The sequence below is a fragment of the Oreochromis niloticus genome, linkage group LG2, assembly GCF_001858045.2.
Source record: "Oreochromis niloticus isolate F11D_XX linkage group LG2, O_niloticus_UMD_NMBU, whole genome shotgun sequence".
NCBI classification, from domain to species: Eukaryota; Metazoa; Chordata; class Actinopteri; order Cichliformes; family Cichlidae; genus Oreochromis; species Oreochromis niloticus.
This window is the reverse complement of record NC_031966.2, coordinates 20,684,672-20,710,979: the sequence shown is the minus strand read 5'-3', so window position 1 is coordinate 20,710,979 and position 26,308 is coordinate 20,684,672. Positions and strand designations below refer to the sequence as shown.

At 40.9% G+C, this 26,308-nt stretch overlaps 4 protein-coding genes across 10 annotated transcripts; 2 read left to right on the top strand and 2 right to left on the bottom strand.

Annotated features, from left to right (window-relative positions):
- Positions 1 to 213: 213 nt before the first annotated feature.
- trpt1 (tRNA phosphotransferase 1) lies at positions 214 to 4,917 on the bottom strand. 3 transcript variants are annotated; one of them, XM_005467533.4, is made up of 7 exons: positions 4,623 to 4,917; positions 4,337 to 4,418; positions 2,028 to 2,197; positions 998 to 1,175; positions 866 to 922; positions 659 to 721; positions 214 to 560 (listed from the first exon to the last, which is right to left on the bottom strand). In XM_005467533.4, the coding sequence occupies exons 1-7, from the start codon at positions 4,692 to 4,694 to the stop codon at positions 538 to 540; spliced, it is 645 nt and encodes a 214-aa protein (XP_005467590.1). In that variant the 5' UTR covers positions 4,695 to 4,917; the 3' UTR covers positions 214 to 537. The 3 variants fall into 3 exon arrangements, with proteins under 3 accessions (XP_005467590.1, XP_005467589.1, XP_003444648.1); XM_005467532.4 differs by having other exon boundaries at positions 659 to 769; positions 4,343 to 4,418; positions 4,623 to 4,911; XM_003444600.5 differs by having other exon boundaries at positions 659 to 769; positions 4,623 to 4,903.
- zbtb3 (zinc finger and BTB domain containing 3) lies at positions 4,867 to 8,703 on the top strand. 3 transcript variants are annotated; one of them, XM_025911398.1, is made up of 4 exons: positions 4,867 to 5,002; positions 5,293 to 5,462; positions 6,289 to 7,115; positions 7,430 to 8,703. In XM_025911398.1, exons 2-4 carry the CDS (start codon positions 5,376 to 5,378, stop codon positions 8,508 to 8,510), a joined length of 1,995 nt encoding a protein of 664 aa, XP_025767183.1. In that variant the 5' UTR covers positions 4,867 to 5,002; positions 5,293 to 5,375; the 3' UTR covers positions 8,511 to 8,703. The 3 variants fall into 3 exon arrangements, with proteins under 3 accessions (XP_025767183.1, XP_005467592.1, XP_019220849.1); XM_005467535.4 differs by having other exon boundaries at positions 4,920 to 5,002; positions 5,308 to 5,462; XM_019365304.2 differs by lacking the exon at positions 4,867 to 5,002 and having other exon boundaries at positions 5,121 to 5,462; positions 7,433 to 8,703.
- A 3,500-nt stretch (positions 8,704 to 12,203) lies between these two features.
- Positions 12,204 to 16,127, bottom strand: rnaseh2c (ribonuclease H2, subunit C). 3 transcript variants are annotated; one of them, XM_003444601.5, is made up of 5 exons: positions 15,998 to 16,127; positions 15,126 to 15,280; positions 14,545 to 14,657; positions 14,331 to 14,450; positions 12,204 to 13,822 (listed from the first exon to the last, which is right to left on the bottom strand). In XM_003444601.5, the coding sequence occupies exons 2-5, from the start codon at positions 15,277 to 15,279 to the stop codon at positions 13,799 to 13,801; spliced, it is 411 nt and encodes a 136-aa protein (XP_003444649.1). In that variant the 5' UTR covers position 15,280; positions 15,998 to 16,127; the 3' UTR covers positions 12,204 to 13,798. The 3 variants fall into 3 exon arrangements, with proteins under 3 accessions (XP_003444649.1, XP_005467579.1, XP_013126408.1); XM_005467522.4 differs by having other exon boundaries at positions 15,992 to 16,055; XM_013270954.3 differs by having other exon boundaries at positions 15,965 to 16,044.
- Positions 16,128 to 17,095: 968 nt separating this feature from the next.
- LOC100703881 (seipin) lies at positions 17,096 to 26,271 on the top strand. Its single transcript, XM_005467514.1, has 10 exons — positions 17,096 to 17,179; positions 18,858 to 19,113; positions 19,190 to 19,268; positions 19,617 to 19,760; positions 19,871 to 19,906; positions 20,458 to 20,592; positions 20,743 to 20,840; positions 23,323 to 23,446; positions 23,556 to 23,616; positions 23,714 to 26,271. Exons 2-10 carry the CDS (start codon positions 18,863 to 18,865, stop codon positions 23,857 to 23,859), a joined length of 1,074 nt encoding a protein of 357 aa, XP_005467571.1. The 5' UTR covers positions 17,096 to 17,179; positions 18,858 to 18,862; the 3' UTR covers positions 23,860 to 26,271.
- Positions 26,272 to 26,308: the final 37 nt, after the last annotated feature.

Here is a 26,308-nt window from a genome sequence, read left to right as displayed (position 1 = left end):
CCTTCTTATGGCTGTGGCATATTTTAGCAATTTCTTACACAGGAAGCCTCAAACAAGTTATCTTCCCTCACACGTTGTGCGTGTCAGTCCATATCTTACTGGAAACTGCAGTTCGTTAAACCTCAATGTCTGCATCCTCTCATTTCCCATGCTTAGCCACGTGACTAACCACATGCACAATACGCTTTATTTAAAGAAAGAGTTAAAATATCCTGGTAGTCACTGGTGCAATGCTTTATTTAGCATGAAGTAGGGAAAACAAGGCCTTTGTATTTATAAGTTTGTTGAATTGTCATATAAAAATAAGGATGAACCTTCTGTCCTGTTCACTTTCAATAATGAATCAACAGTTTAAAGTTTACCAATCAGGTTCCATTTAGGGAGATTTCTGAATATACACTTCTGTTGCTGATAAATCGATGCTGCTGCAAAACAAGTGTTGCCAGGGGAACTGGGATAAGCATCAACCAACCGTCGGATGCTAACATGGTCAGGTGAGTCCGGTAATGGCCAATGACAGGACAGCACTCTCTGCTGTTACTGCAGTGGCAGGATGCTCCCTGGAAAACAGCAAAAGAGAGCTCAGTGAACAAGAAAATAGTGAACCTAAATTAACGTAAGCATAAAATCTAAACTTTTGTGTAAGAGTTTTTCTTACTTGAAGGTCTCAGTCTTAGAGCTCGGCTGAAGTATTTAGGTTGAATTTTACCCTCAGCATCACCTGCAGTCAACAGAACATCATTCTCAGACCAGAAGAACTTGATACCATCTGTAGAGACACATAAAACTAGTGTAAAGCATTGGTTCCTACACATATAGAGTAAAGGTAGATAATTGGACAGCAGCAACCGTGGTTTAATCTTACCAGCCAGTGCTTTGGGGACATCAATAAACACAGCTAGATCACAATCTTTCCTCATGCCTGGTGGGGAAAAAAATAACCCTGTAGTAGAAACCTCCTGACAAGTTTCTCTCCATCAAACTCACACGAGCATACCACTGATGACGCCGTCCTCCCCTGCCAAGCCTCGTGCCAGATGAATGTGTGTCCTCTTCATGCGGCTCAGGCCCTGCTGCTGGATGGAGCTCCAGTTTCTGAGGTAGGAGCCATGAACAGCCTCAGCAGGGCAGTCTGGAGAACCAGCCGTGACCAATTTCAGCTCCAGATCCACAACCTGACCATGGAAGCACAGCCAGGATTGGCACAGATTTACAAAGCCTTCTTAAATCTGGTAAAGAAAGGCATTCTGGTTACTATTGCTTTGTGTTAATAATTAGTCGTGGGCAATTGATTAGTATCAGGGAAAATAGTGACAGAAATGATTAAACTCAAGCCCAGTGAGAGTTTGACTGATCCCATGCTCAGCACAAATGTCAGCAACAAATGGCAGTGTCAACAATTTAAAAGGAAGATGAATTTATATGCATCATAGCCTCCAAGATATTCCCCATTGTTATTGGGCCTAAACCTAACATCAAATGCAAACGCTCGTCCAGGGTTTTTCCAGCATCAGTGGGGCATTTGGGAAGGCCTGACTACACATATAATCATTATCAGTCTGCACACATTAAAGACAGCTACTCAACGGAACTCTATTTACATTGATTTATTACATTATTTTGGATCAAATGGAGTTTGTTTTACCATGTTGTAGGACTTTTTCCATGACAAGGATGCAAAGAAATTGACGTAACTTCTTCAAAATAGTCTTTGACTCACAAACACTCTCCCACACATACACATCTACAGTATATAAGGCACAAATTGGGTATTTGACTAAAGCAAAGTCTGCATTTTCTGAGTTGCTTTTTGGTTTTATGTCCCAAAAGTATATAAATCACATTTTTATCATATTTTTTTTAATCATTTGCTGATCAGCAAGAACAAACAAACAAATTAAATATTTACTGAATTCAGCGTCTAGCTAGGGGATAATGCAATATAGCCAATGTGCTGACAAAATCAAGTAAAAGCTTCTCAGAGTTTACAGGTGTTGACATGTCTTACATTTTATAACTCTCATTACCTGTACTGAATGACCCTGATTGGCCCGAATCTGCAGCCGGCCATTCTCTGGGTGGGTACAGAGCTTAAAGCGCTGCTTGTCATTTGTGGCCACAACTCTCTCAACGTCTTCCAATAAGTACGAATGGAACTGCGGGTGAGCCAGGAGATCCTCCACAAACAGGAAGCCGTCTATATGTGAAGACAGTTGTTATGACTATGGTCAAATTTCCCCTGTGGATGTTACAGCCCTCTGAGCAACAAGTTGTTTGTTTGAGGCACTGATCCAATTTGGCAGCATTTTCTCTACAAATAATCCCAAAACAGCAAAAGGAAGTTCAATATTAAAATTAATAAAAATAAATCTAAGGTCTGCATCTGCTATCAAAATGATGACAACATCATTAAATGGGATCTGTCCATAGGTGAAATTTGTTGTATGGACATCAAAAATATGTATCACCCACTTGTCTAATTGCTTAAAATTGTTCACACTACTTATTTCATATTTAATGCATAAGTCTTTTTGGTGTAACTGGAGTTTTTACCCTTCTTGTTGTTTACATGCAGCAATGTGACTGTGATTAAGACAACTCTAGGTATTTCACCAGTGAGCTTTGGTGTTTTCTAAGGATGCATTCCGGCATCACATGTAGACAAAACACAATGAATCAAATTTATGAATGATAATAATCAGAGGTTCCTGTAGTTAGTTGGTACTAATCTCTGTACGTCCTAAGACTTTCCCAATGCATAGTTTCTACATGCCTAAAGGACAACACAGAGGCTCTGATCCTAGGAGCACAAGAAAGGGCTACACAACAAGCTCCATAGAGGCAGGAATCTAGCACAGCTGATAAAGACCAAAGTTGAAGACTGTGCAAAGGTGCTCCAGAGACACTCCAGCACATAGCAGAAAAAGGTAAGATGGTACACCAAGAGACATAACCAAGTGGCTGGGATAGTATACAGGAACATCTGTTCCACATATGGACTAGAAATCCCCAAGTCCTCATGGCAAACACTGCTGAAGGTGCTTGAAAATGGCAGGGCTAAGGCCCTGTGGGACTTCAAGTTCCAGACAGACAAGCAGCTGCTGGCCAACCAAACAGACATAGTGGTGGCTGACAAGGAGCAGATCACCGCAGCTGTGATAGATGTGGCAATCCCAGCGGACAGCAATATCAGAAAGAAGGAACACAAGAAAACAGAAGTACCAACAAACACTGGAGGAGATGCAGAATGTCCAAAGTGATCCCAGCAGTAAAAGGAGCAACAACCCTGAAACTCGACGAGTGGACCAGCAGATTTCAGGCACAACTTCAGTGTAAGTGCTTTTCTGTCTAACATTCACACACATTCATACTCTGATGCATCAGTGTATGAATGTGCCTTAGCAAGATACACACTGGGAGCAACCAGGGATCAAACCACCTAACTTCTGATTAACAGATACACTACGTCCTTATACACTAAGCTACCGGACCTAAGCAATGGCTGTAGCTCAATGTATAATACTGTACCAGCTGACCCTGCTCTGAGTCAGAGCTCCAAATTGTCTTGTTTAAAGCTGCTTCTTCTTATTGTTAAGGAAGCCAAATTTATGTTGGTTTACAGAAATCCCCCTCAGATCTCAGATAATATTGGTATGCATAGCCAGCAGGAGACTTTGTGAAGAAAGTATTATACTACAGATACCTGGGTGAATGATATCATTTTCTTTAAAGTTCATATTGGGTACTCAGTAAAAATGTTTATATTGTGTTTTATTTTATTTATTTATTTATTTTTTTTTAAACTGCCCATCTTAATTTTGCTGTTAGGTAAACATATGTACAGGCTACGTTCTTAAATGTCCTTTATAATGGTGACATTAATTACATGGAGGTTGTCTCTGTGTATCAGGGTCCTTTATGTTTTCAGTACACATCACTTGTCTTGGCCTTTAATAGTGGTAATTTAGGGCTTTTAATGATTTCTTTGAACTGCAGAATGGTTATAGTATGATTTTACTGCCCACATGGACAAGCCAAATGACTTTTGGAGAAAAGCTTTATGCTTAAATGAGACAAAGACTGAGCTAACTGACCACAATCACGAGGTATTTTTTGGAGGTGTAAGTGTGCGGTTTTGGTGCTCATTGTAAGTGTTTGTAAACTTCCTACCAAAACTTCATGTAGTAAGAGTCTGTTGTGTGTAACAGCAGGTAATATTATGAAAATTTGCTACATTTTCAAATGAAAACTCCTTTAGAGTCCCTGCTAAATTTACATCCCTACCAGTCTACCCTGCATTATCTGTGTTACCTAGATCTGACTGTAAGTAGTTCACCTGTACCCATTTGCAGACCCATCTGGCTGGCTCCATGGCGAAGTGCATAAGACATGGATTTAGAGAGGCAGACATCTCTGTCCTGGTAGTGGAAAAGGCATCACTTTCAGTAACATACACACACACTGAAATTCAGTTCTAATTTTAGCTGTGGTTTAAATATAGGACCTAGACTTTACCATGCCAAAACCCTCATACTGCCTGTCATACAGCTAATACTATGAGGTATTAAGAAGACGGGAAATTATCCCAATTTAATGGGTCAACTAATTTCATAATTTCTCACCTCTCCACCACGGTGTCCTCTCCTTCCTCTTCCTCTTTTGCCTCTTCCTCCCCCTCCTTTGGCACTGTCCATGAACGCACAGGCAGCTCAGCTTTTCAGACCTCGTTTTGCAGCTGTTGTATGATAAATTTCACTGGTTTTAATTCTGCGAAACGTTGCATAGAATAATATTTGTTGTCAGTGCATTGCGCGCAGCGTTTTGTTTTCTCTCGCTTCCGGTGTGTTCCCGTTCTCCGCTTGCAGGTGGCACTGTGAGGGCAGTGCTCCGGTAATTCGGCACCACAGAGGAAAAGCTGTTTTTTTTTCTTTCTTTTTTTTCTTTTTTTTGTCCTGGAGGAAAACATCACTCAGACAGACAGCTGTTGTCTGAGTGGCTGCAGGTAAGAGAATGTTCAGGACACCCACCAAAAACAATGACGCACTCAAGAATAGAAACGATAGTTTCCGTCCGTGGTAAATAAGAACCTATCTGGTAAATAGCGGGCTCTAAAGTAGAGACTGTCCGGATACTCCTGGTGCTGGAACTGAACACAGAAGCTGAGCTAACTTGGCTAACTAATGCTAGCATCGTTGAGCTGGGGTTACCAGATTTTCTCGCTGGGCAGCAGGGGGGGATTTCTGAAAAGTGTACGCTTTCAGTCGTGCTTCTTCTTCTCCTGTTTGTGTGAAGTGTCCCATGTTACAGATTGAGCTCGTGGATGAAGAGATCTGCCAGCGGACCGAAGAATTCGAGCAGGTCACCATGGAAACCTAATGTTAGCGACGTTAAAGCTGGACGGCTGTTTAAAGTCTTACCTGCCATTAAACAGCGCTGAAAGACGGAAACACGAAGAGTTTGCCGTGAGTCTTTTATTTTATCTCTCTCTCTCTCGATATATGGTGATAGCCACTTTAACTTTTTGCCCCAAATAATCAATTTCCAACTTTAAAAATAGCTTCTCTCTTTTTATTTATAGCCGTAGCCATTTATTTACTGGTATAATGATATTTTAAAAAAGAAAAAAAACCTGCATAACCGTATATAACTGTATAAATCTTGCACTAGCAATTCTGACCTCGGCATTATCCAGTGTCTGGAAAAGTAATGTATCTTGGTGCAAAATTAGATGAGACATGTAATTATTCAACAGTTATCGTTTATATGGAACAGTGTCAGAAAACATATAATATATTTTGTTAGTAAGTGTAAGTAATTAGGAAATGTTTGTGTTGTATTTAGCTGTAGTGTCCCCCTATGATTTCTCTACAGGTAGTCTTATAAAATATTATTAGATGTTTATCTAAGCATTAACATTAATTTATCTAAAGAGTACATTTAAAATATCACACTGTTACTGTTTCACCCTAGTCACTCAGAGAAAATAAGTTAATTAACTTATTTAGGTTATTGTGCTTTTTTGTGCATTGGTAACTTGTTGTCTCCCTATAAAGCAGACATGTAATAAATCCTTTATTACACACTGTGATAACTATAATGTGTTTCCAGCTTTGAGGACATTTTAAACATTTTCCAGCGCACAATATTTACCTACGGTTATCGCACAAGTACAGAATCTCTTTTTGTATAATTGTGCTTTGCTTTACTGTATTGTGATTTGAAATAGTTTCATACAGAAGCTTTCACTTGTAGGGGTGAAACACATCTCTCCCTGTCTCTTTTGCTCAGGTGATGGAGTTTCCTCAGCATTCCCAGCAGCTGCTGTCCGCCCTGCGGTCTCAGCGCCAGCGGGGCTTCCTCTGTGACTGCACCGTCCTGGTGGGCTCATCCCGTTTCCTGGCTCACCGGGCTGTTTTGGCCTCCTGCTCGCCATTCTTCCATATGTTCTACTCAGACTCTCCAGGAGGAAACAGCACCAGCAGCTCTGTCACGCTCGACAGTGACATTGTCACATCAGCTGCATTTGGCTTGCTCTTGGACTTTGTCTATGAAGGAGTGCTGCAGCTTGAAGAGTCACCTCCAGTGGAGGACGTATTGGCAGCTGCAAGCTTTCTACACATGAATGAGGTGGTTAGAGTTTGCAAGAGACGGCTGCAGAGACGAGGGCCTCTGGCTGAGGCAGACAGCACACGCTCTGAAGAGAGTGCTGGTTCGAGGAAGGAAATAGAGACACGGAGGGAGGATGGGGGTGACCGTGGAGCAGAGCCCATGGTGGCCATGGCATCAGATCACTCAAATCCAGTCACCATAGCTGCACCACTGTTATCAGCATCCATGGTGGCAGAGAGGAGCCATGTGGAGACTGTGAAGTCTGAACAAAGGACTGGTGGGGGGTCATCAGAGGCACGAGTTCAGACTCCTTTGAGCCCCGATCTCGCCGATACCACCCAGCCAGGCATGGATGGCCCTCCTCTGCCCCCAGGTGGAGAGTTGGTGCAAGGCTTCATCACAGGCCAGTCTGCCCCTGCTCCTGGAGGTCACATCAGGATGGGGGCTGTGCATCAGGGAGAAGGCACCGCACTCTGTAGTCCTTGTAGCACCACTGAGACATACAGGTAGATAAATTGTTGACTTACAGACAGAAAATAAGGAAAAACAAGAACATTTCAATTGCAGCATACATTACTTAATTCTGTACTATAATTATTTAGTGTTGTCTTTAATTCAGTTTCATAATCAGATGTTTTTAAGGGTGTAAGGATATACACACATATATATATAAAAAAACAGGAGAAGTAAAGTCAAATCTGATTTCAATACAGCCTTCACTGAGAGGACTTATGATCATTATTTAGATTAAACCATAAGAAATTGAACATTCTTATTTCTTGTTATTAAAAGGCTTTGTATCTTCCTTTTTATTTTTCAGCAGTAACCAGCAGCCTTCCTCCTCGTCCTCTTCTTCTCTGGTCCCAGTGAGCCAGGCTGCTGGTCGCTCACTGGTTGCTGTTCACCAGTCAGAATCCAGTGCACATCCTGATGAACCGCAACTCCCACGCAATGGCTCTTTATGGGAACCCTCAGTGACTGATGACAGAAGTACATTAGGCAAAAGACAGCAGATGGTTATGTTGATCCAAGCATCAGCTCTGACCTCACGTTTACAATTAAGCGCACCAAAGACGCTGTCCCTGCGTGCGCCTCCACAGATCCGAATTCAGAGTGCCGTATCGCTCCAAACCCAGAACTCAGAATCCCTCGCTGCTGCTCCTCCTCCTCCTCCTCAGAGACAAATGCTTAAAGGACCTGAGGGGGGCACTGGAGCTTCATCTAATACTAAAAATCACCCTCTAATGGGGACAGATAGGAGAGGCAGTGATGGAGAGAATGTGAAAGTTAAAGTGGAGGCCATTGTTATATCAGATGAAGAGCTGGAGGAGGAGAAAGAGGAAAGCAGAGAGAGAGAACCCGTGATGGAAGTTGATGATGACTTTGAAGATGACATCCAGGAAGAAGATCTGAACAGCCCTCAGTTTCTCTCTTCTCACCCACAGGGCTTCTTACAATTGACCTCCCAAACAAATGATTACTCCTTCCCCCTCTCTCCCTCCTCCTCCTCCTCTGGGGCTGGACCTTCCTCCCAGGATGCTTCCTCCTTCACTGCATCCCTCATTCCTCCATCCACATCTCAGCAGCACTCTGACCCTGTTGCATACTTCCAGGAGCTCCAGGACTCTGTAGGAAACTTCGTAGAGGACGTACCAACGTGTGGTGTCTGTGGAAAAACTTTCTCGTGCACCTACACCCTGAGACGCCACGCCATCGTGCACACACGGGAGCGGCCGTATGAGTGTCGCTACTGCTACCGAAGCTACACACAATCGGGCGATCTGTACCGACACATTCGCAAAGCGCATGACCACACGCTGCCAGCCAAACGCAGCAAAGCAGACACAGAGTCCTCTCTGCCAGCGCAGCCACCACCACCACCTCCTCCACCTCTTAGCTAACACAGACACCTTTCGCTTCCACAACAAAATGTACAGTATGTACATTTTCTCAAAGACTCCATACTGTTTGGTATGTAATCTGGACCAACCACCTTTCCTCTCTTTATTCTCTTCATAGCTGCCTTCACTTCCTCCTTACTAATCCTCTGCATTTCCTGATTCACTATCTTTTGTCTGTCCTCTTCTCTGATTTTTTTAATTCATCAGCTCCTTAAAGTACTCCTTCCATCTGCTCACCACACGTTTCATTCATCAGTATGTTTCCATCTCTCTTTGTCCTTAATCACTCTAAAGCTGAGTTTGTGGTCCAACAAAGAGAGCGTGTTTGCTGTCCGCTGGCAGTTTGGGGGTTGCCCGTATACCTGCAGAGAGCTCCGTTGTCATATGGAGGCAATGTACAAAGTATGTGGTGCAACTGGTCTGTGAGCCACTTTTGCTTGTGCTGTTGTTGATCCGTCAGCATACATACAGCATATATAACATACAAAAGAGCTGAAGTAAAGCAGAGTGTTAAAACTGTAAAAAGTTGTCAACTGCAGCCACTGCCTGTTCTGTATTTTTCACCCTGAATGGAAAGATGTACGCAGACAAACACATTTTTGGGACCAGAAATTAGCCTGCTGCACATATTTTCCAATCTCTAATCGTCCAATCAATCTCTGTCTAGCTAATTATTTCCTCAATTTATGAACTTTTATTTCAGGTAATCCTAGACGTATAACCTGTTTTGCCCCAGAAGGTTGGTTCTGTTCATCTGGATGTAGCATTTTCAATGGGAGAATCATTTCGTCACTCACCCAATATCTTCTTCAGTCTCAGCTGACTGCAGGTTTCGCCAACCTTATAAACAGTACATTGTACATTGCACAATAACAGAACAAGCTCACTGAATGAACAATGGGTTGTGAGGTCAGTTCCTTGATCATTAATATGCAAATTGTCCTGACCATTGATCAACAACCACTGATCAAAGACCACTGATCAATGGCCATGAGTACCGTTCACAGAGAGTTGGGGAATGGCTGCAATCACAGCATTGTAAGATGACGAAAGATGTACCGTTTGGCCCCCTCCTCGATTCAGACATGGTCTTTCCCTTTTCACCTAAATGGCCTCCTTGACTCCCCACTCAAAACAGCGTTCCTCCCTGTCCAGGATGTGTACAGCCTCATTATTGAAAGAGTGTCCACTGGCCTGTAGGTGTAAATAAACTGTGGAGTCCTGGCCTGAGAAGTTAGCACTTCTGTGTTGTGCCATCCGCTACATTATATTATATTACTCTGTTTATGTCTATGTTGAAGCATCCTGATGACACCAAGTTTGTGCTCCAGTGGATGATGAGAGTCAAACCTTAAATACCGATCTGTATGCGTAGGTTTACGGTACACATTAGCTTTTAAATGTCCCCCATTACTGATGGAAATCTCACAGTCTAAGAAGGCTAACCTGTCAGTTTTCGTATCCTCCCTGGTGAACTCCATAATGACATCCCTCACCTTATCAACAAAATCCAAGGTGTTCTGGATGCGGTGTTCAGAGCTGTCTACCAATGGGTGAGTTGATCATACAGACAATTGGTCTTAAAGGTGCACCCTGTTTATGTGTCTTCGGTAAACCATACAGACTTGGTGTTGATTCCCCTATAGCTTGTCATATGAGGTCCGGTCCATAGCGTTGTCTTGTTCTAACTGCTTCAGACAATCTACCACCCTCTTCCTGTAGCCGCTTCTTGGGTCTCGTTTGAGGGGTTCATAAGTATTTTTGTCACTGAGCAGTGACAACATGTTCTCATGATAGTCTTTCTGGTTTAGCAAGACCGTGCACCTACCCTTGTCTGCCGGAAGGATGATAATATTATTGTCATTACTAAGTGATGTGAGTGCCTTCCTCTCCTTTGCATTGCTGAGGCAGGCTGGAACTCTGTAGTTGTTCTGCTTCCAAGTCTGCAATGTTGTTGTTTCGAATTGCTGTTTCTGTGGCTGTGATCAGTTCCACTAGTGGGATTTGTCTCGGCGTCACAGCAAAGTTCAAACCTTTTGCAAGGATGTTTTTCTCTGGTTGGGTGAGTTGTCTGTCAGACAAATTTTTCACCCACTTGTCCACATCCTCGTTGTTGAAATCTTCTTTCTTCTGGTTGCTGGGGACACTCCTTATTTTGCTGTCGTTTCCGACGCACAACAAGTAAGTCAAACTTCCTTTGTTGTCTGGTCTTAGATGTCTCATGCTGTGCTAGACGAACCTTCTTAGTGAATTCAAGCACCTTTTTAAGAGTATTCTCATCTAGAAGCATTGTAAGTCAGCTGAGACTGAAGAAGTCACTTGGATGAGTGACAAAACGTTTCTCCCATTGAAAACGCTACGTTCAGATGAACAGAATCAACCTTTTGGGATTTACTTAACTGGATGATTGAGCATGCATCAAGACCTAACCTGTTTTGGATTCTTTTTTTTAACACACATTACCCAAATCAGTTCTTACCTCCGCAGTTACCTAACTTGCATTCATACTTGATTCTGCTTACTTTTAAAATATTAATAGAGTTAAAATTGAAATCAGATGGTTAAAAGTTCTCTAAAGCACCCTTTTAAACTTACCAGACAGTTACCTCGAACAGTAAAGCTCAGTTTACCCACTGGCCAGTGGTGGAAATTAGGACCTGACACTGGCCAAATGTCTGTAACTTTATGAAGTGGTGTGTAAATTTGAACAATGCACAAGCCAGAAAAACAGAAAAAACATTCAATTTGCACTACTGACGCTTTGGGGCAGCAATGCGCATGAGTTGCTGCTAGTCTGCTGTAAATGCCATTATGTGATCCGAGCAGGTACTAAATGGTAAATGGCCTGTATTTGTATAGCGCTTTACTAGTCCCTAAGGACCCCAAAGCGCTTTACACATTCAGTCATCCACCCATTCACACACTGGTGATGCCAAGCTACATTGTAGCCACAGCCACCCTGGGGCGCACTGACAGAGGCGAGGCTGCCGGACACTGGCACCACCGGGCCCTCTGACCACCACCAGTAGGCAACAGGTGAAGTGTCTTGCCCAACGACACAACGACCGAGACTGTCCAAGCCGGGGCTCAAACCGGCAACCTTCCGATTACAAGGCGAATTCCCAACTCTTAAGCCACGATCACCCCTAAAATGTGACGTTGTCAGTATGGTTGGTCGGTAGCGTCCCTCAATGAGTCATGAGAGCGTCACGTTTGCGAAAATTGAAACCACCATTTTTGAAACCCAGCAGCAGGGGAAATGGCTACAAAAACAACTCTGTGGTCCCCAAGTCTGACGAAAAGCCACAGACTGAGCAGCAGGTATATTCTTGCCTCAACGTCCACCTTTTTTTGTAGTGTTCATGTCGCATACTAATGAAGTTGCAGGGTTTTCTGATGCATTGCTGTGATGACAACCACGCAGGTTAGGTACTACTGATTTGTAATGGAAAACCAGTCGATCTGAGTCGAGTCTTGGCGATCCTTGGCGAATCAATCTGAGTAGGTACTAATGGAAAAGGGGGATCTAGAAGAAGGAAGAAAAATCGATCAGTAACACTTGCAATGCGGCGTTATATTTCTGGAGAAAATATAACACCACATTGTAAATGTTACACACAAAAAAGAAAAATCGTGGCTGGTTAAATGTTTGAGTGGCCGAGACAAAATTTTCCACCCCCACCACTGACTGCCTTTTAAATCTCTCACTTTAAAAATGCTCCACAGATACCCCAACTTTCGTTTCTGGAAATTTGATCCCAATCTTACCCACACATACTGGTATTTTTTTCATTCACAAATCTAATCTGTTTAATGTTCACTGTTGTCTGCTGGAGCCCTGGAACAGATTTGATAGCTGTACTATTGTCTACTCTTTGTAATATTAAGTGACACTTTGCACCCAAGTTTGTAATTTTAAATATCTTCATCATTGTTGCGTCAAAGATGTATGTTTGTTAAAATTATCAGAAGAGATGAAAAATATGTCTAAAAATATTAGTCATGTGACATGCTATACCACTTCTGCTTTATTAACTCAAAACAAACACAAAGGTTTTATTTTTTTTTATTTGTTAAAGGTGTATGACTGCTCTTTCAGTGCCAGAAACAGTTGATTTTTGTGCCATTTTATAGCACCTAATGTGAGCTCAAACTGTTTTGAAGTCACTTTGTCAATACCTGCCTTGTTTCTTTCTCGTTTTTATTTCCTTCCCCTTTATCTCCAATGCAGTAAGTGTCAAATGAGGAACATAGAGTAACTGACCCAGAAATACTGAAGTTGCATCTGAAAATAATGGAAATGGATAAAGGTGTTAAATTAACTTTTTTATTTCCAGTGACCTGCACAGGATTGGATTTTACATTGTAGTTTACTGTAAGTTACGCTCTCAGCTCTGTGCATGTCCGATTGTAACTTCTGCGTCTTATCACCACACATTTCAGACTTTGTTTGACGTTGTTCATCAGATACAATCAAATGTTGTCAAGGAGACAAAACCCTGAACGCTCCTGGCCAACATTTCTTGATTAGCTAACAGGCTGATTAATTCTCATACCAGTTTTACTTCTGTAATTTGACAGAACAGCATAGAGTCTCAAGTGCTTGAAAAGGAGGCAGCTGGACTTCTTTATGTTCTTCTTGCCTCTCATCCAAGATGCTTCATCAGTTCTGAGACAGCTGATTGACAGTCTTAGTGGGGACTGTATCCTTGGAGGTGGACCTGAGGGTCATTTATGCATTTGCGATGAATAGTTTTCAAGCACTTGAAACTACCATGGCCTGAATGACTGAGAACCACCACAGTACCGAGACACTTGAACACATGCAGTTTTCTGCCTTCTGTTTAAACTTTAAGTTAATGTTAAACACTCTTACATTCTCCACCACCTTAAGTGTATTTGTATGACAGCTGCTGTGTGTCGTTATTACCATACCGTTATCATATCATACTTGCAGTTAATACATATTAGAGGGTTTTATAGTAGCCAGTTTACAGAATCTAAATGTGCCCTTGTGAATAAACAGTGTTGAGTAGAACGTGCCACATGAACATGGTCATTTTTCAGTGAATAAAACATTGCACACTTTGGTCAGTGACTTTTAATTTTCTTTGTTCACTACAAAAAAAAACGTCATTAAAGATATATACAAAGGTTGTGTAACTTATTGCTCTGGAACAGAAACACTTACTGAAAATACTTCTTAAGCCTTCCCATCAGTTATCATGAATAACCAACAAGCAGCACATTTCATATGTAAAATGCTGAGGAGACATCAGGCAGCCTCTTCAGTCTTCTACTGGAGCATGGATCTGTGAAGAGACAAAATATCAGGACAAACCTGCAAATATCTGAAAACATTTCTGTCTGTGTCTTTTGTATTTTCATCAGTTGAATTAAACACGGTTCCTCCACCAAAGAGAATGAGCCTCAACTGAGGTTTTCAGTGCAGTGTAATTTGAGTTTACAAGAAAACATCCAGATTGATTTTCATGAAACCCGGTGAACATGTTCTGAATTGCCACAGAAGGAAATGTAATATAGATCCAGGAAATAACTGGTAATTAACTCAGAATAGCAGCTTCAAGCAACAACTAGCACGACATGCTTAATTTCTTGTAGGATGTGATTAAAGGTGACTGAATGGTATATGACCCTGCTCCAAAATACAGCCAAGGGTATCTCAAGCTTGTTTGGGTCATATTTCACCAAAAAAAATGCAAATTATTTATGTTAAATGTGATAAATATTAATTACTAGGAGACAAAGATTGGTTTGGTCTTGGATTAATGGATCCAAGAGGGAAAAAAAACAACTCACTGCCTCAGCCAAATCAGGCCAATCCATTGCCATCACAATAGTATCGTCTGAATTAGGAGGTGTTTCCAGGTTCCAGTAGGTCATTTTGTCAAATACAGAGGATACTTTCACTGTCCTGTCCTGAAAACACACATAAACACAAGTTACAAAACCCTCATCTACACATCTGATTTTATGAAATAGTGCTTTGACCCACAACTCCAGTGGTGTTTACCTCCTGGTCTGAGCCGGGTTTGTTGATCTCTTTCAGCACCAGCCCCGTGTAGCCCTGTGGACAGCTGATCTTCTGCCCCTTTAACCCACGTCCCCTGAATGACACCGACTTATCTGCAATGTGAAAGGAAAAAACAAAACAAAGCATTGAGGATTCTTGATGTGTGCTGTGTAATGCGTAATTTTCTTTCCTAAAGCACCTACTGATCGCCTCCAGTCTGTCTAAAATGATCCTGTAAGGCTTTAACTCTCATAAGTGTTCGCATACCATCCCACTTTTAAAGTTTTTGAATTGTTTAATTGGTTCTCACTTTTTTTACTATAAAACTAAACTTTCATTACTTACTTAAGTGTTAAACAGCAACTCATTTTAACTAAAAATTCCTGAGAATTATTAAAATCCATTCCACTTTTACCCCCAAAACGAATTAATCATATCAGAAACAGCGAAAAATAGTTTAAAACCAGGATACTGGCAGCTGTTTGCTTTATTTACACATTTAGCGATCTTATATGTCTACATTTTATCTAACCGCTGTGGATTAATCCATATTATCAGATATGAAAAGATTTTGTGTTTACCTTGTTTCTGGTCTTTGGTGGTAGCAGTGAAGTATTGGTTGACCTGTGCTGGCCCATTGTGTTCAATCTCACATGGCATGAGGTGGACTGGAGCTTGCGGTGCCTGTCCCACTGATGATGCACAAAGACGAATAACACTGGAATTACAGGACATCCTGCAGCCAGGAGACAGGAGAAAAAAGAAAGTACATTTTTAGTTTTTAATTTAACCTCAGTCTCTTTTATCAAAGGCAGTTTGTTTACCAGACTAAAAAAAAAAAGGAAAACAAATTGTATGTGTGACAAACTGAGCCACAAAGTTCAGCCTTTAATCTGAATGTTTTTCTGCAATTAAAATAATTTTTCAACTGCAGATGTCACTATAGGTTCACAATAATAGCTTTTTTTGAGCTCTTATGTTTAGCACACCAGTGTACTCAAAAATAAAACAAACAATGAATCATCTGCAATTGATTCAGAACTCATGGTGACTTTAATGTTACTCCACCTGTTTACAGCTTTTTGTGTTGTTCTGCCAGCCTACCTGTCTGACTACCAGTCAACCATAACTGTCTGTCAGACCTTCAGCTATGTAATCCATGCGTCACAGCACAGGATGAAACCTTTTGGTGACCAGCTTTCAGTCTGCCTGAGTATCTGAGAGCAGCCAAAAGTAATACTTATTTTAAAACAATTTTTTTTTTTCTGGCTTTTGGTGATAATACTTATTTGTTGATCTCCATTGTTCATACACAGAATACGACATACTCAAAGTGAGCACATGCATGTTTTCCAAAGAATCCCAGAGAAAAAAAATTAATTCCTATTAAAGACCATACAACATGCTATAAAAGTCTTACATTTATTTGAAAGACATATATCTATACCCTTACGTTTCTGCAGTTTTCCAAACGTGAAACGTTAAACGGGATCTTTTCCGGTAAACAGCAAACACAGCTTCTGATTGGGCAAAACCTTCTTCTTCTACGCTAGAAGTTATTTTGGCGGGTTTTTTCTGCTCAGCCCCAGAATAGCGCCTCCTCCCGGTGAAGCTCGATCACAACGATTTTCTACGGCTTGTAGCTTTTGTGTTTACAATAACACCCTTGAACTGCGATCACACTCACACCTCTAGACATGAGATACTTTGATAAGAGATCTCAATGTTTCATTTAATTATTATTTTAATAGATAGATAGATAGATAGATAGATAGATAGATAGAGATATATATATATGTTAAAATAAGAGACAAAGACAAGACAACACAAAACAGTCTTGAAATGGACTAACAGATAAAGAGGAAGACAGGAGTGTGAGCATGAGAGTGATACAGAGTCTGTTAGAAACATGAATACTAACACTTAACTGAATATCAGAGGCAAAGGAACAAAAGGGGGACCAAGGCATTAAAACAGAAAATACACAGAGGGTGATACAAATAGAAACACTGGGGAGACTATTATCACTACCAGTAATAATGCTATTAAAAAGACATGAAGCAGAACACAAGATAACACAAAACTGAAACAAAAAACCCCTGGGGACGACAACGAAACAAAATAGATCAACAATAAATGATCAGTTCAGCAAACAGTTTGATATGATTATCAGTTTCTGCTGGACATAAAACTAATACACAGTTCAGAATATTAGACCTCATGGAGCGGATTAGATAATGAGTTAGCATTTGTTACACTATGGATTCGAACACTGAATATGGACAAATATGTGAGTTTGTAGGCATTATTTCAAGCAGCATCACTAAATAATCTCACATGTCATAGGACACTTTGGAATGTCTCGTACATTCTGAGTATTTTGATGACGTATGTCGCAGTGTTACTGCAGTCTTGTTCAGTTCTGAGAACTCTGCTACAGTTGGCAGCAGCATCTGTCTTAGTGTGGGATGGACTAAATCCTGTCCAATGTGAGCCCGAGAGCCACTAAGGAGAAGTTTCCTGGGGGAGTTTTGCTCATATTGCATAAAATCTGTGTCAAGCCTCCACTGAGGAGACTTCAGGGAAAGAAGAAGACGTTTCCTAACAGCTCACAATTAGCCAGCACAAGCAAGAGGTGAGTTTTTATAGCAGGACAGATAACTGTTGCAGGCATGTTGCATGGGATCCTTTTTTTTCTTGAATACTTTATCAGGATTCACATGAAGAGAAAGTTTTAACTCCCTTCTTCTTTTATGATTTACAGTGTTGTGTAAAATTCTTGAGCTACCCCTCATTTCTTTATATTTAACTTCCAAGGAGCCAAATGTTCTTTTCTGGAGGTTTTTCAAAGTTTTTCAGTCCAGTCTTTATACCTAACCATTTTCAGAGGAATATTACTTTTTTATTGATCCACTTAACACTGGCATATAAATCATTCAAGCATAAAACACTTTACTTTAAATTGTATTTTTAGACACAACCTACGTAAAAAAAACCAAACACATATTTTGATACCATTTCTTTAGTTAAATCTATAAAAATGTCAAAGATAACAGTTCCATAGACATAAAATAGCATTTTGGGGTTTTTTTGCAACAACAAAGGGATTTTCAAAGAGCTGTTAGCTAAAAGCTTGCCATATCTCGTCATGGTGTGCAGTGTCTCCTTAGAAATTTGAGGAAACTGGACAGGTGGAGGACAAAAGAAGAAATGTCATTCCTAAAAAATAAAACTACAGAGGATCTGAGAGAAAAGCCATTCTTAAGGAACATTGGGAACATGCTGGGGAATGCCAAATTACACAAGAGCTAGACTGAAAAGTGTGTACAGCCATCTGTAAATCACAGTGGAGGCGCTATCATTGTTTGGGCTGCATTTCAGTCAGTGGTTTTGGAGATCTTATCAAAACGGATGAAATTATGAACACAGAAAAATACCATCAGACTTTGATTCACCACTGAATATTATCTGGAAAGAGACTAATTGGCAACGCATAACAATGATCCCAAACACACTGCCAGTGCAGTAAAAGCACACCTGGATAGACAAACACACACACAACTATCAGTGATGGACTGCCTCCCCAGAGCCCGGACATCAACACTGTTGAAGCAGTGTAGGATTGTCTTCACAGAAAATTTCTACAAGCTCTGTGAAAGTTTTATTTGCATTATTTAATGTGTTTCTTTGTATATTTCCAGATGTTTCAGTAAATCATAAGATCTATTTCCCTTTATATCCTTTTATTTAAATATAAACAAATGAGTGGCGGCTCAAGACTTTTGTACTGATTTAGCACTGAAGGTGAAAACTAAACAGCTTAATTTTACAAATATTTCTCGTCTACTGAGGAGTAAACATAAATACCATTACTTCAGCCACATTGATCACAATACACCCCTACTGATGGAAAAATTTGAGTTCTTTTCTTTGTCTTTAGACTCATGTATTACAATCAGTCTGGCAGTTGACTGTTGACACAGTTCGAGTCATCTGATATGAAAGAACTCTGCGTGTGACTGTGATTGGACTCAGCGGTTTTGCAGATCTCGGTAACATGAATGTGAAGGCTTGTGCCGAAACATCATAACATCATCAGCCGCACTGAGGGTCTGGGACTGAATGAAATGCTCAGTGTGTCTGTATTTCAGGAAAATGTGAAGCAGATGACGTCTCAGATAACACTGAAACATTTTCAGACTCACAAATGTGGATCTTAACTTGCTTTAGCTGAGTCCATATGAGTCCTTATTTCCATAAAATAACCTTTATGAATGTGTTTTATTAACCTTCACTGCTTGTTTGGTTTTTAGATTTAATGGAGCGACAAAGCAACTTGCATTCACAAGATGATGCAGAACCATCAGTCCTTATTGGTCGGGCGCTGGTGAAGCTCCAGCACGCTGTATTCATTGCGATGTCACGGGCCCGGCAGAGACTCGTACAGCTCTCAATTGTGTTCTCATTTGTCTTCCTCCTCCTGTGGATCGCTGCATTTCTATACGGGACTTTCTACTACTCTTACATGCCCAAGGCGACTTTTTCTGCACCTGTGAACTACTACTACAGGTGTGTATGTTGAGTCCCATCCAGCTTCTGTTTCTGTGGTCCGTTCTTTCTCATTTATTCATGTTTTAATCTCCAGGACAGACTGTGAATCTCCAGCTTCGTTTTTGTGCTCTTACCCTATGGCCAACATCTCTCTGATCAGAAATAAAAAACATGTAAGTTCATCAGTTTACTCCATGCAGGGGACTTATTAGGCTTTTCTTTATTTTCTTTCGTGTATATAGATGCTAATCCCATAATAAATATGTCCAAAGTCTTCAGAGGAAGAAAGTGGTCCTGAATGGGGAGGGGAGTGGGGAGGAACTAAAAGGGCTTGTTTCAGACAGTGAATTAATTTTAAACAGTGAATCATGCAAAGCCTCACTAGTAGACTCTAAAAATAAAAATATATGGCTGGAAATAAGCATCATTGTTCCCCTATAGACATTCATTCATATTATATATATGTATACATTTATATGCATTCCAAGAATACTGATGTGTTTTTTGTAATGTATATCCAGGTGCTGACATTCGGCCAGCCCTATCGGATGGCTTTGCAGCTGGAGATGCCGGATTCCCCAGCCAATCGGGAGCTGGGGATGTTTATGATTAAAACAACCTGTTTCTCTCAGGATGGAGAGCAAGTGGCCTCCTCTGCTCGCTCTGTAAGCTGCACTCATACTCACTCAGCACCAGCGCATCTACATGCAATCAAATAGTGTACCTTTAACAGCTACTCCAGTGATTCACTGCTGCACTGCTGTGTGTTTCTCAGGGAAAACAACAGCTGTCTGCCTCCAGCTCTCGCTTTGTGAGTACAGTGCTGATGCATGCTAACCCTTTTAATCACACAACCTGCTCAGAGCCAGATCAGAGCTGCTTATGGGAGGTCTTCCACTGTGTCAGGTCATCCCAGTGCTAAGGTTAATGAGATGACAGGACAAAGATGTGACATGACAGCTTAGAAATACATGATGAATATGTGACATCGACCGTTTGATTCAGCACCGGTACTCAAACTCTAAAGCATTAAAAAAAAAAAATTAACAGAAGTAAATTATAAGAGTTTTATTTTAATTGTTTACACATCTCCATAATTTCTAGATGCATGTGTCTAATTTACAAAAAACCCTGGTAAGTTAATCCACAACCACCCTGAACAGCCTATTGGTTCATGGGTGTAGTATAAACTCATGAGCATCTGAGCCTGCATCCGTAATACTTTCTTTAAATTTCATCACTAAAGACTTTTTGCACCGATTTGCACATTTGTAAGAAAGAGCAAAATGAATTCATCCCAGAGTCTGGATAATAATGTGTGCACTGTAAGTGAAAGATATTGTGCTGTGCTGTTGTGGTCAGAGCATACTGCGATACCGCTCAGACCTGCTGAGGACGCTGGGAACGCTGCTGTTCCTCCCGGCCTTTTTGACTGGAGCAGCCGAGCAGAAACAAGTGCTGGAGGTGGAGCTCTTCTCAGACTTCACAGACAACCCAGTGAGTCCTGCATATATAGATGTTAGATAAAAAGGGACTAGGGAGCAATAAGCAGGACAGGGATACAGGGGAACACATGTTAATACGGAAACAGCAGGTCAATATTTAACTGACACCTAATTAACAAGTTTATTTTCCCTCCCTGTTCAGTATGCTCCCTCAGTCACGGCTGTCATCGAGATCATGTCGAGCAAGGTGCAGATATATTCATCTGACCTCTACATTCATGCTCATTTCACTGGCATAAGGTGAGAATTACCCACATAATGCACACATTTGCTTGAAAAAGAAGAACATGTTGTAACGTTTAAACCTCCTCCAGGCCCCTCTGTGTACTCAGATTGCAGGGTTCTAATTACTATTTTAGAAAATTGCTTCGACGCAGAAGGAATCATACCCAGAAGATTACCCTGGTACTAAAATGTAGGCAAAAAGGAGAGCTTTCAGGTGCTTTCAGACACTCAAAAGTTTACCCAAAATGTACAAAATGGATGATAAAATATCCACCAATGTTGATGCTCAACATTGGTGATAGAATATTTGGAGGTGACACGTTGAGTAGCTGGACTAAAAAGGATGAAAAGATCAAAACTATAGTTTTCTGTCCTAAAAATGTCATGTGACTGTGTCTCTGCTGAAGTTTTCGATCCATTCATATGTACCTCGAGGCTTTCTTCCAGGAAAATGTTTATAGTATGAAGGCAAAATTTTGAATGGCTCATTAAATATACTGAAGTTATTGTACAAAAGAACCCCAGCTGACTCTGAGCGCGTCAGCAAGAACTTTTGATTATTAGAAGTTTGATTATTTATGGAATATAAATGTTTTGGGGGGTTTTTCCTGTGACCAACTGTCAGAATATGGCATTTTGTGAGATTTTCCTCAAAATCATGGGTCGGTTACTTGACAGAGATATAACAATGATAAGCCAAGGCACCAGTGGCTCTGCTTTCACTCGTGGTTCATGAGGAGTGAAGCAGAACTCACATTCAGCTCAATAACACCACAATAAATGGAATAGAAATATGATGTGGGCTTGAAAGATGCACACATTTCTCAGAAGTGGCTCTGAAAAACTTGAATACAATAGATGAAATCACAAAGAATGTTCTACTTCAGGTAGCAGTGATCCTCATCTTTGCTAATCAGCTGCCAAACTCAATGACCCCAGGTCCCCCACTTTGGCCCAGTCCCAGTGACCACACTCAGAGACATCCAGACTTTGAGAATCATCACTGCTAAGTCTTTGAGAGCCATCATGCATTTGAGGTGTCTCTGGCAGACAGTTTGAGTACTTTTTGTCATGGTTCTGGCTCAGGTTACCCAGAGTTTCTTGGACCTTTGAAGTTTTGAAGTTGTATTGAATTATTTCTTCTTTGTGATCCCCGGTTTGTTTAAAGTTTTTATTCACTTCATGTATTCTTGTATTTAGTTTTATTTATTTATTTATTTATTTATTTTTAGAAAGAGGGGCAATACATATTAATGAACATTTTAACAAATGTAAATATGCCAGATTATAGTCTTGGGCTAATTTCCATCTGCAGACCCTCTGGCAGGTTGGTGTTAAACACAAGTTAGTAAAAACATACAGAGACACTATTTACAGGTCATGTGACAAGGACAAAAACAGTCATCACATTATACTAGAACAAACAATGACAAGAAGAGTGGACACAGAGGACAGTATAGATAACAATAACGGAAACACATCAATTATATTGCACAAACCCCAGTAAGCACATGCCCTGACTGTCGTGATATTGCGTTCACCCATTGCACTAACAGTTGTTTCCCTTTTTGTAATACACTCCTTTGCTCCTAGTTTTTAAGTAGCTTCATTGTTTTGCACGTCTTTGTCCCTCATATTGATGTGTCTGCATTTTCCCAATGTAGTTTTATTTTGGGAGTTGTGTTCCTTGTTTGTTGCTTTGAGTTGTTGCTTCCTATATATAAAAAAACACCCAGCACACCCCTGCGGGCGGTTTATCCTTCAAGCTCGGGTCCTCTACCAGAGGCCTGGGAGCTTGAGGGTCCTGCGCAGTATCTTAGCTGTTCCCAGGACTGCGCTCTTCTGGACAGAGATCTCCGATGTTGTTCCCGGCATCTGCTGGAGCCACTCGCCTAGCTTGGGAGTCACCACACCTAGTGCTCCGATTACCACGGGGACCACCGTTACCTTCACCCTCCACATCCTCTCGAGCTCTTCTCTGAGCCCTTGGTATTTCTCCAGCTTCTCGTGTTCCTTCTTTCTGATGTTGCTGTCATTCGGAACCGCTACATCGATCACTACAGCCGTCTTCTCCTGTTTGTCTACCACCATTATGTCCGGTTGGTTAGCCACCACCATTTTGTCCATCTGTATCTGGAAGTCCCACAGGATCTTGGCTCGGTCATTCTCCACCGCCCTTGGGGGCGTCTCCCATTTTGACCTCGGAACTTCCAGGCCATATTCGGCACAGATGTTTCTGTACACTATGAGCTTGTATATATATATATATATACATATAGTTGCTGGCTTCCTCATTGTCCTAGTCAGAGTCTCAGTTCACTTCCCCCTAACATATCCCAGGTCCTGTGCTCCATTTTCCTAGTGTTTATTCCCAGTCTATGCTACTGTAAGAAGTTTTTCTGTTGCTTTTTCTATTTTGGTCTCTGTTTAGTCTGCACTACACATTCAGGACACTTTTTCCTCAGATTTATCTAATATTTACCCGTTGCCTCACCAGATACTTGCTGTACTACTTCCCCGTCATATCAGCCATTGTCGGCGTCTCCAGCAACTTCATCTTCCTCAGTTTCATCTTCATCTTCAGCTACATGAGGCTGCTGTTTCAAGTGAAACCACAGCGGGTGAGAAGAGAGGCCCATGACTGCAAACAGACAGGGCTCTAAACTTGAATTATCAGATTTTTCCTTCCTGGTCATACTCACCTGTCACTGAGTTCCTTGTTGCTTACAGTTCAGAATGAATGGGACAGAGGAGAACAACCAGCAAGGGGAGGGAAGAGCTGTCCCTGCAGGTACATTATTATTTATGTTAATGCATGTTTAAACTAACTGGATCAGTTCAAGAGTGTGATCTACTGTGTTTGACTGCTGGATCAAATTCTTTGACAGGCACTGCAGAAATGCTGGGTCCCTTCCATCAAAATCCCACAGACGTGAGACAGGAGGAGCCACATTTTCACGTTGGAAATGGCACAGAGCAGCAAAACAGAGATACAAGTGGTCAGGGAGAAATAAACGAAACAGAAGCAGCCTGAGGCGAATGATAAAGGAGGAGGAGAATGTGTGAAGAACAATCACAATAGTGTGATGTAAAGATGAATATTTAAGGCCAATATGTGGTTGAAAATGATGAAGATAATCAATTTTACATAAAAGCCGCAAAGAAACCCTGTCATTATGAGAAAAAGAAGGTGCAGTTTCATTTCTTGGGAATATGTTAGACTGAAAAAAAAAAAAAATGGTTTTATTCATTTGAGTATTTATAGGCACCACAAATAAGTCACTTGCAAATGTCTTTATACTCGAAACAAAAAGACATTTGCTCTGATATAAAATAACACATAATTACAATGATCATAAATGTTGTAGTTTCTGGTTAACACTAATTGTACAGACAAAGTAAGAGGGGCAAGGCAGGGTTGGTTTGGAGATGTGCAGAGGAGGAATAGTGGATATACTGGACAAAGATGGAGGTGCCAAGCAGGAAGAAAAGAGAAAGATCTCAGATGAGGTTTATGGATGTAGTGAATGGCAGAGGGATAGTTTGAGGTGGAGGCAGATGATGCCCTGAGGCAACCTCCAAAGGTAGAAACTGAACATGACTGAAAGAAGTAAAAGAAGTTACCTAAACAGCCATCACCCCTGTGTTTCAGTGGCACATTAATGCAAGATTTTTATGTTAATTTACACTTAGATAAAATCTTTTCCAAATACGTCAGTGCAGCTGAAAGCTGTTTTTGGTTTTGGGAGGGGTTTTAAATACAAGTAATTCATTTAGCTGGTTGACTGCTTGAAGCATTACCATTAAAAAAAGACTTTTTTTCAAACTGAGCATTCTTGTTCTAAGAAATGAGGACTATTTAATGCGAAAATCAAAATCAGTGATGCTTTTATACACTGGTGTTTGCTACTCCTTTCACATAACAGCCTGAACTGGCTCTAACCAGAATCGAAACAATGTGGGAAACTCCAGTGAACAACTGAGAATGAGGACAAGTACGTTTAAAACAGATCTCAAATTTTACAAACAAAAACTTCACAGATCAACTCAACGGATAACTTCTTTAAATCCACACATAAAACAGCAGAAACATCAGCAGCATGAAGCTGCAGTAGCCTTTCAGAATATTGGTTGTCTGCTCAACACAGTGAGCCAAACGGTTACCCCACTGCAAGTTTTTTAAGCAATAGTTGCAAAAATAAAAAGAAAGAAAAGAAAGTCACACCGTGTCTCCTTAGCTTGGGACAATTACATCCATCAACATGCACTTATTGGAAAGTTTATTGGTTACACTTTGTTAGTTCCAGGTTGGATCTCTTTTCAGAGCTGCCTTAATCCAACAAGATATCGGACACATCCTTCTGAGATTTTGTTCTATATTGACATGCTAGCATCACACAGTGGTGTAAATCTCCCGTTCCAGCACATCTCAAATATGCTTAATTGGATTGAGATTTAGTCACTGTGGAGGCCATTTGAGTACAGTGAACTCATTGTCATGTCCAAGAAACTATATTAAGATTATGTGATCTTTGTGACAAGGTGTGTTATTCTGCTGGAAGCAATGATCAGAAGATGGTTATACTATGGTCACAAATGGGTCGACATGGTCAGCAACAATAACTCTCAATAGGCTGTGGCATTTTAAGCAATGCTCAGTTGTTACTAAGGTGCCCAACGCATGCCAAGAAGATATCCCCCACACAACCACCACCCTGGACTGTTGTTACAAGGCATAATGGATTTAACTTTTCATGTTGTTTATGCCAAACCTGGTGTGGTCTTCTGCTCTTGTAGCCCATCTTCTTTAAAGTTGAGGTGTTCTGTGTTTGGTAATGCTCTTCTGTATGAGCGGTTATTTGAGTGGCTGTTGCTTTCCTATCAGCTCAAGCCAGTCTGTGACCTCAACAAAGCATTTTCACGTGGACAACCACGCCACATTTAAAGTCACTGAACTCACCAGTGTGTGAACTTCAGCAGGTTGTGTTGACCATGCCTTGTTGCTATGTGATTGGCTGATTAGATAATTGTGAAAATGAGCAGTTGAGGCTTTTCTAACAAAGTGGTCAATGGGTTTATTTCAAAGTAATATGTACTTATAACAATATACATGAAATCTATTATACATAATAACTGTCTAGAATTTCTCTTTTCATTAAGCTGTGAAATGTTGGACTGTGGAGCTGTTTCTTTTGTTGTAAGTCTCATGTATGGTGAAAAGAAATTTTGAAAAACAACAAAGCGAACTTTGCATCTTTTTCTTATTACACAAATAATACTTTTTTTTTCATTTATTCACTCGAATGCTGTGTAACTATTTAAATAAAACACTGTAAAACACATTCATTATTGGAGGGAGGACACCGTATTCCTGGATGTCCTCTTGCCAGCGGCACTCTTGGCCAAATTCCAGCAGCTGTCCCTGAATAAAGCTCTGGAAACTTAACAACGTCACTGCATGCAAAATTTGGCACCAGCAGAGA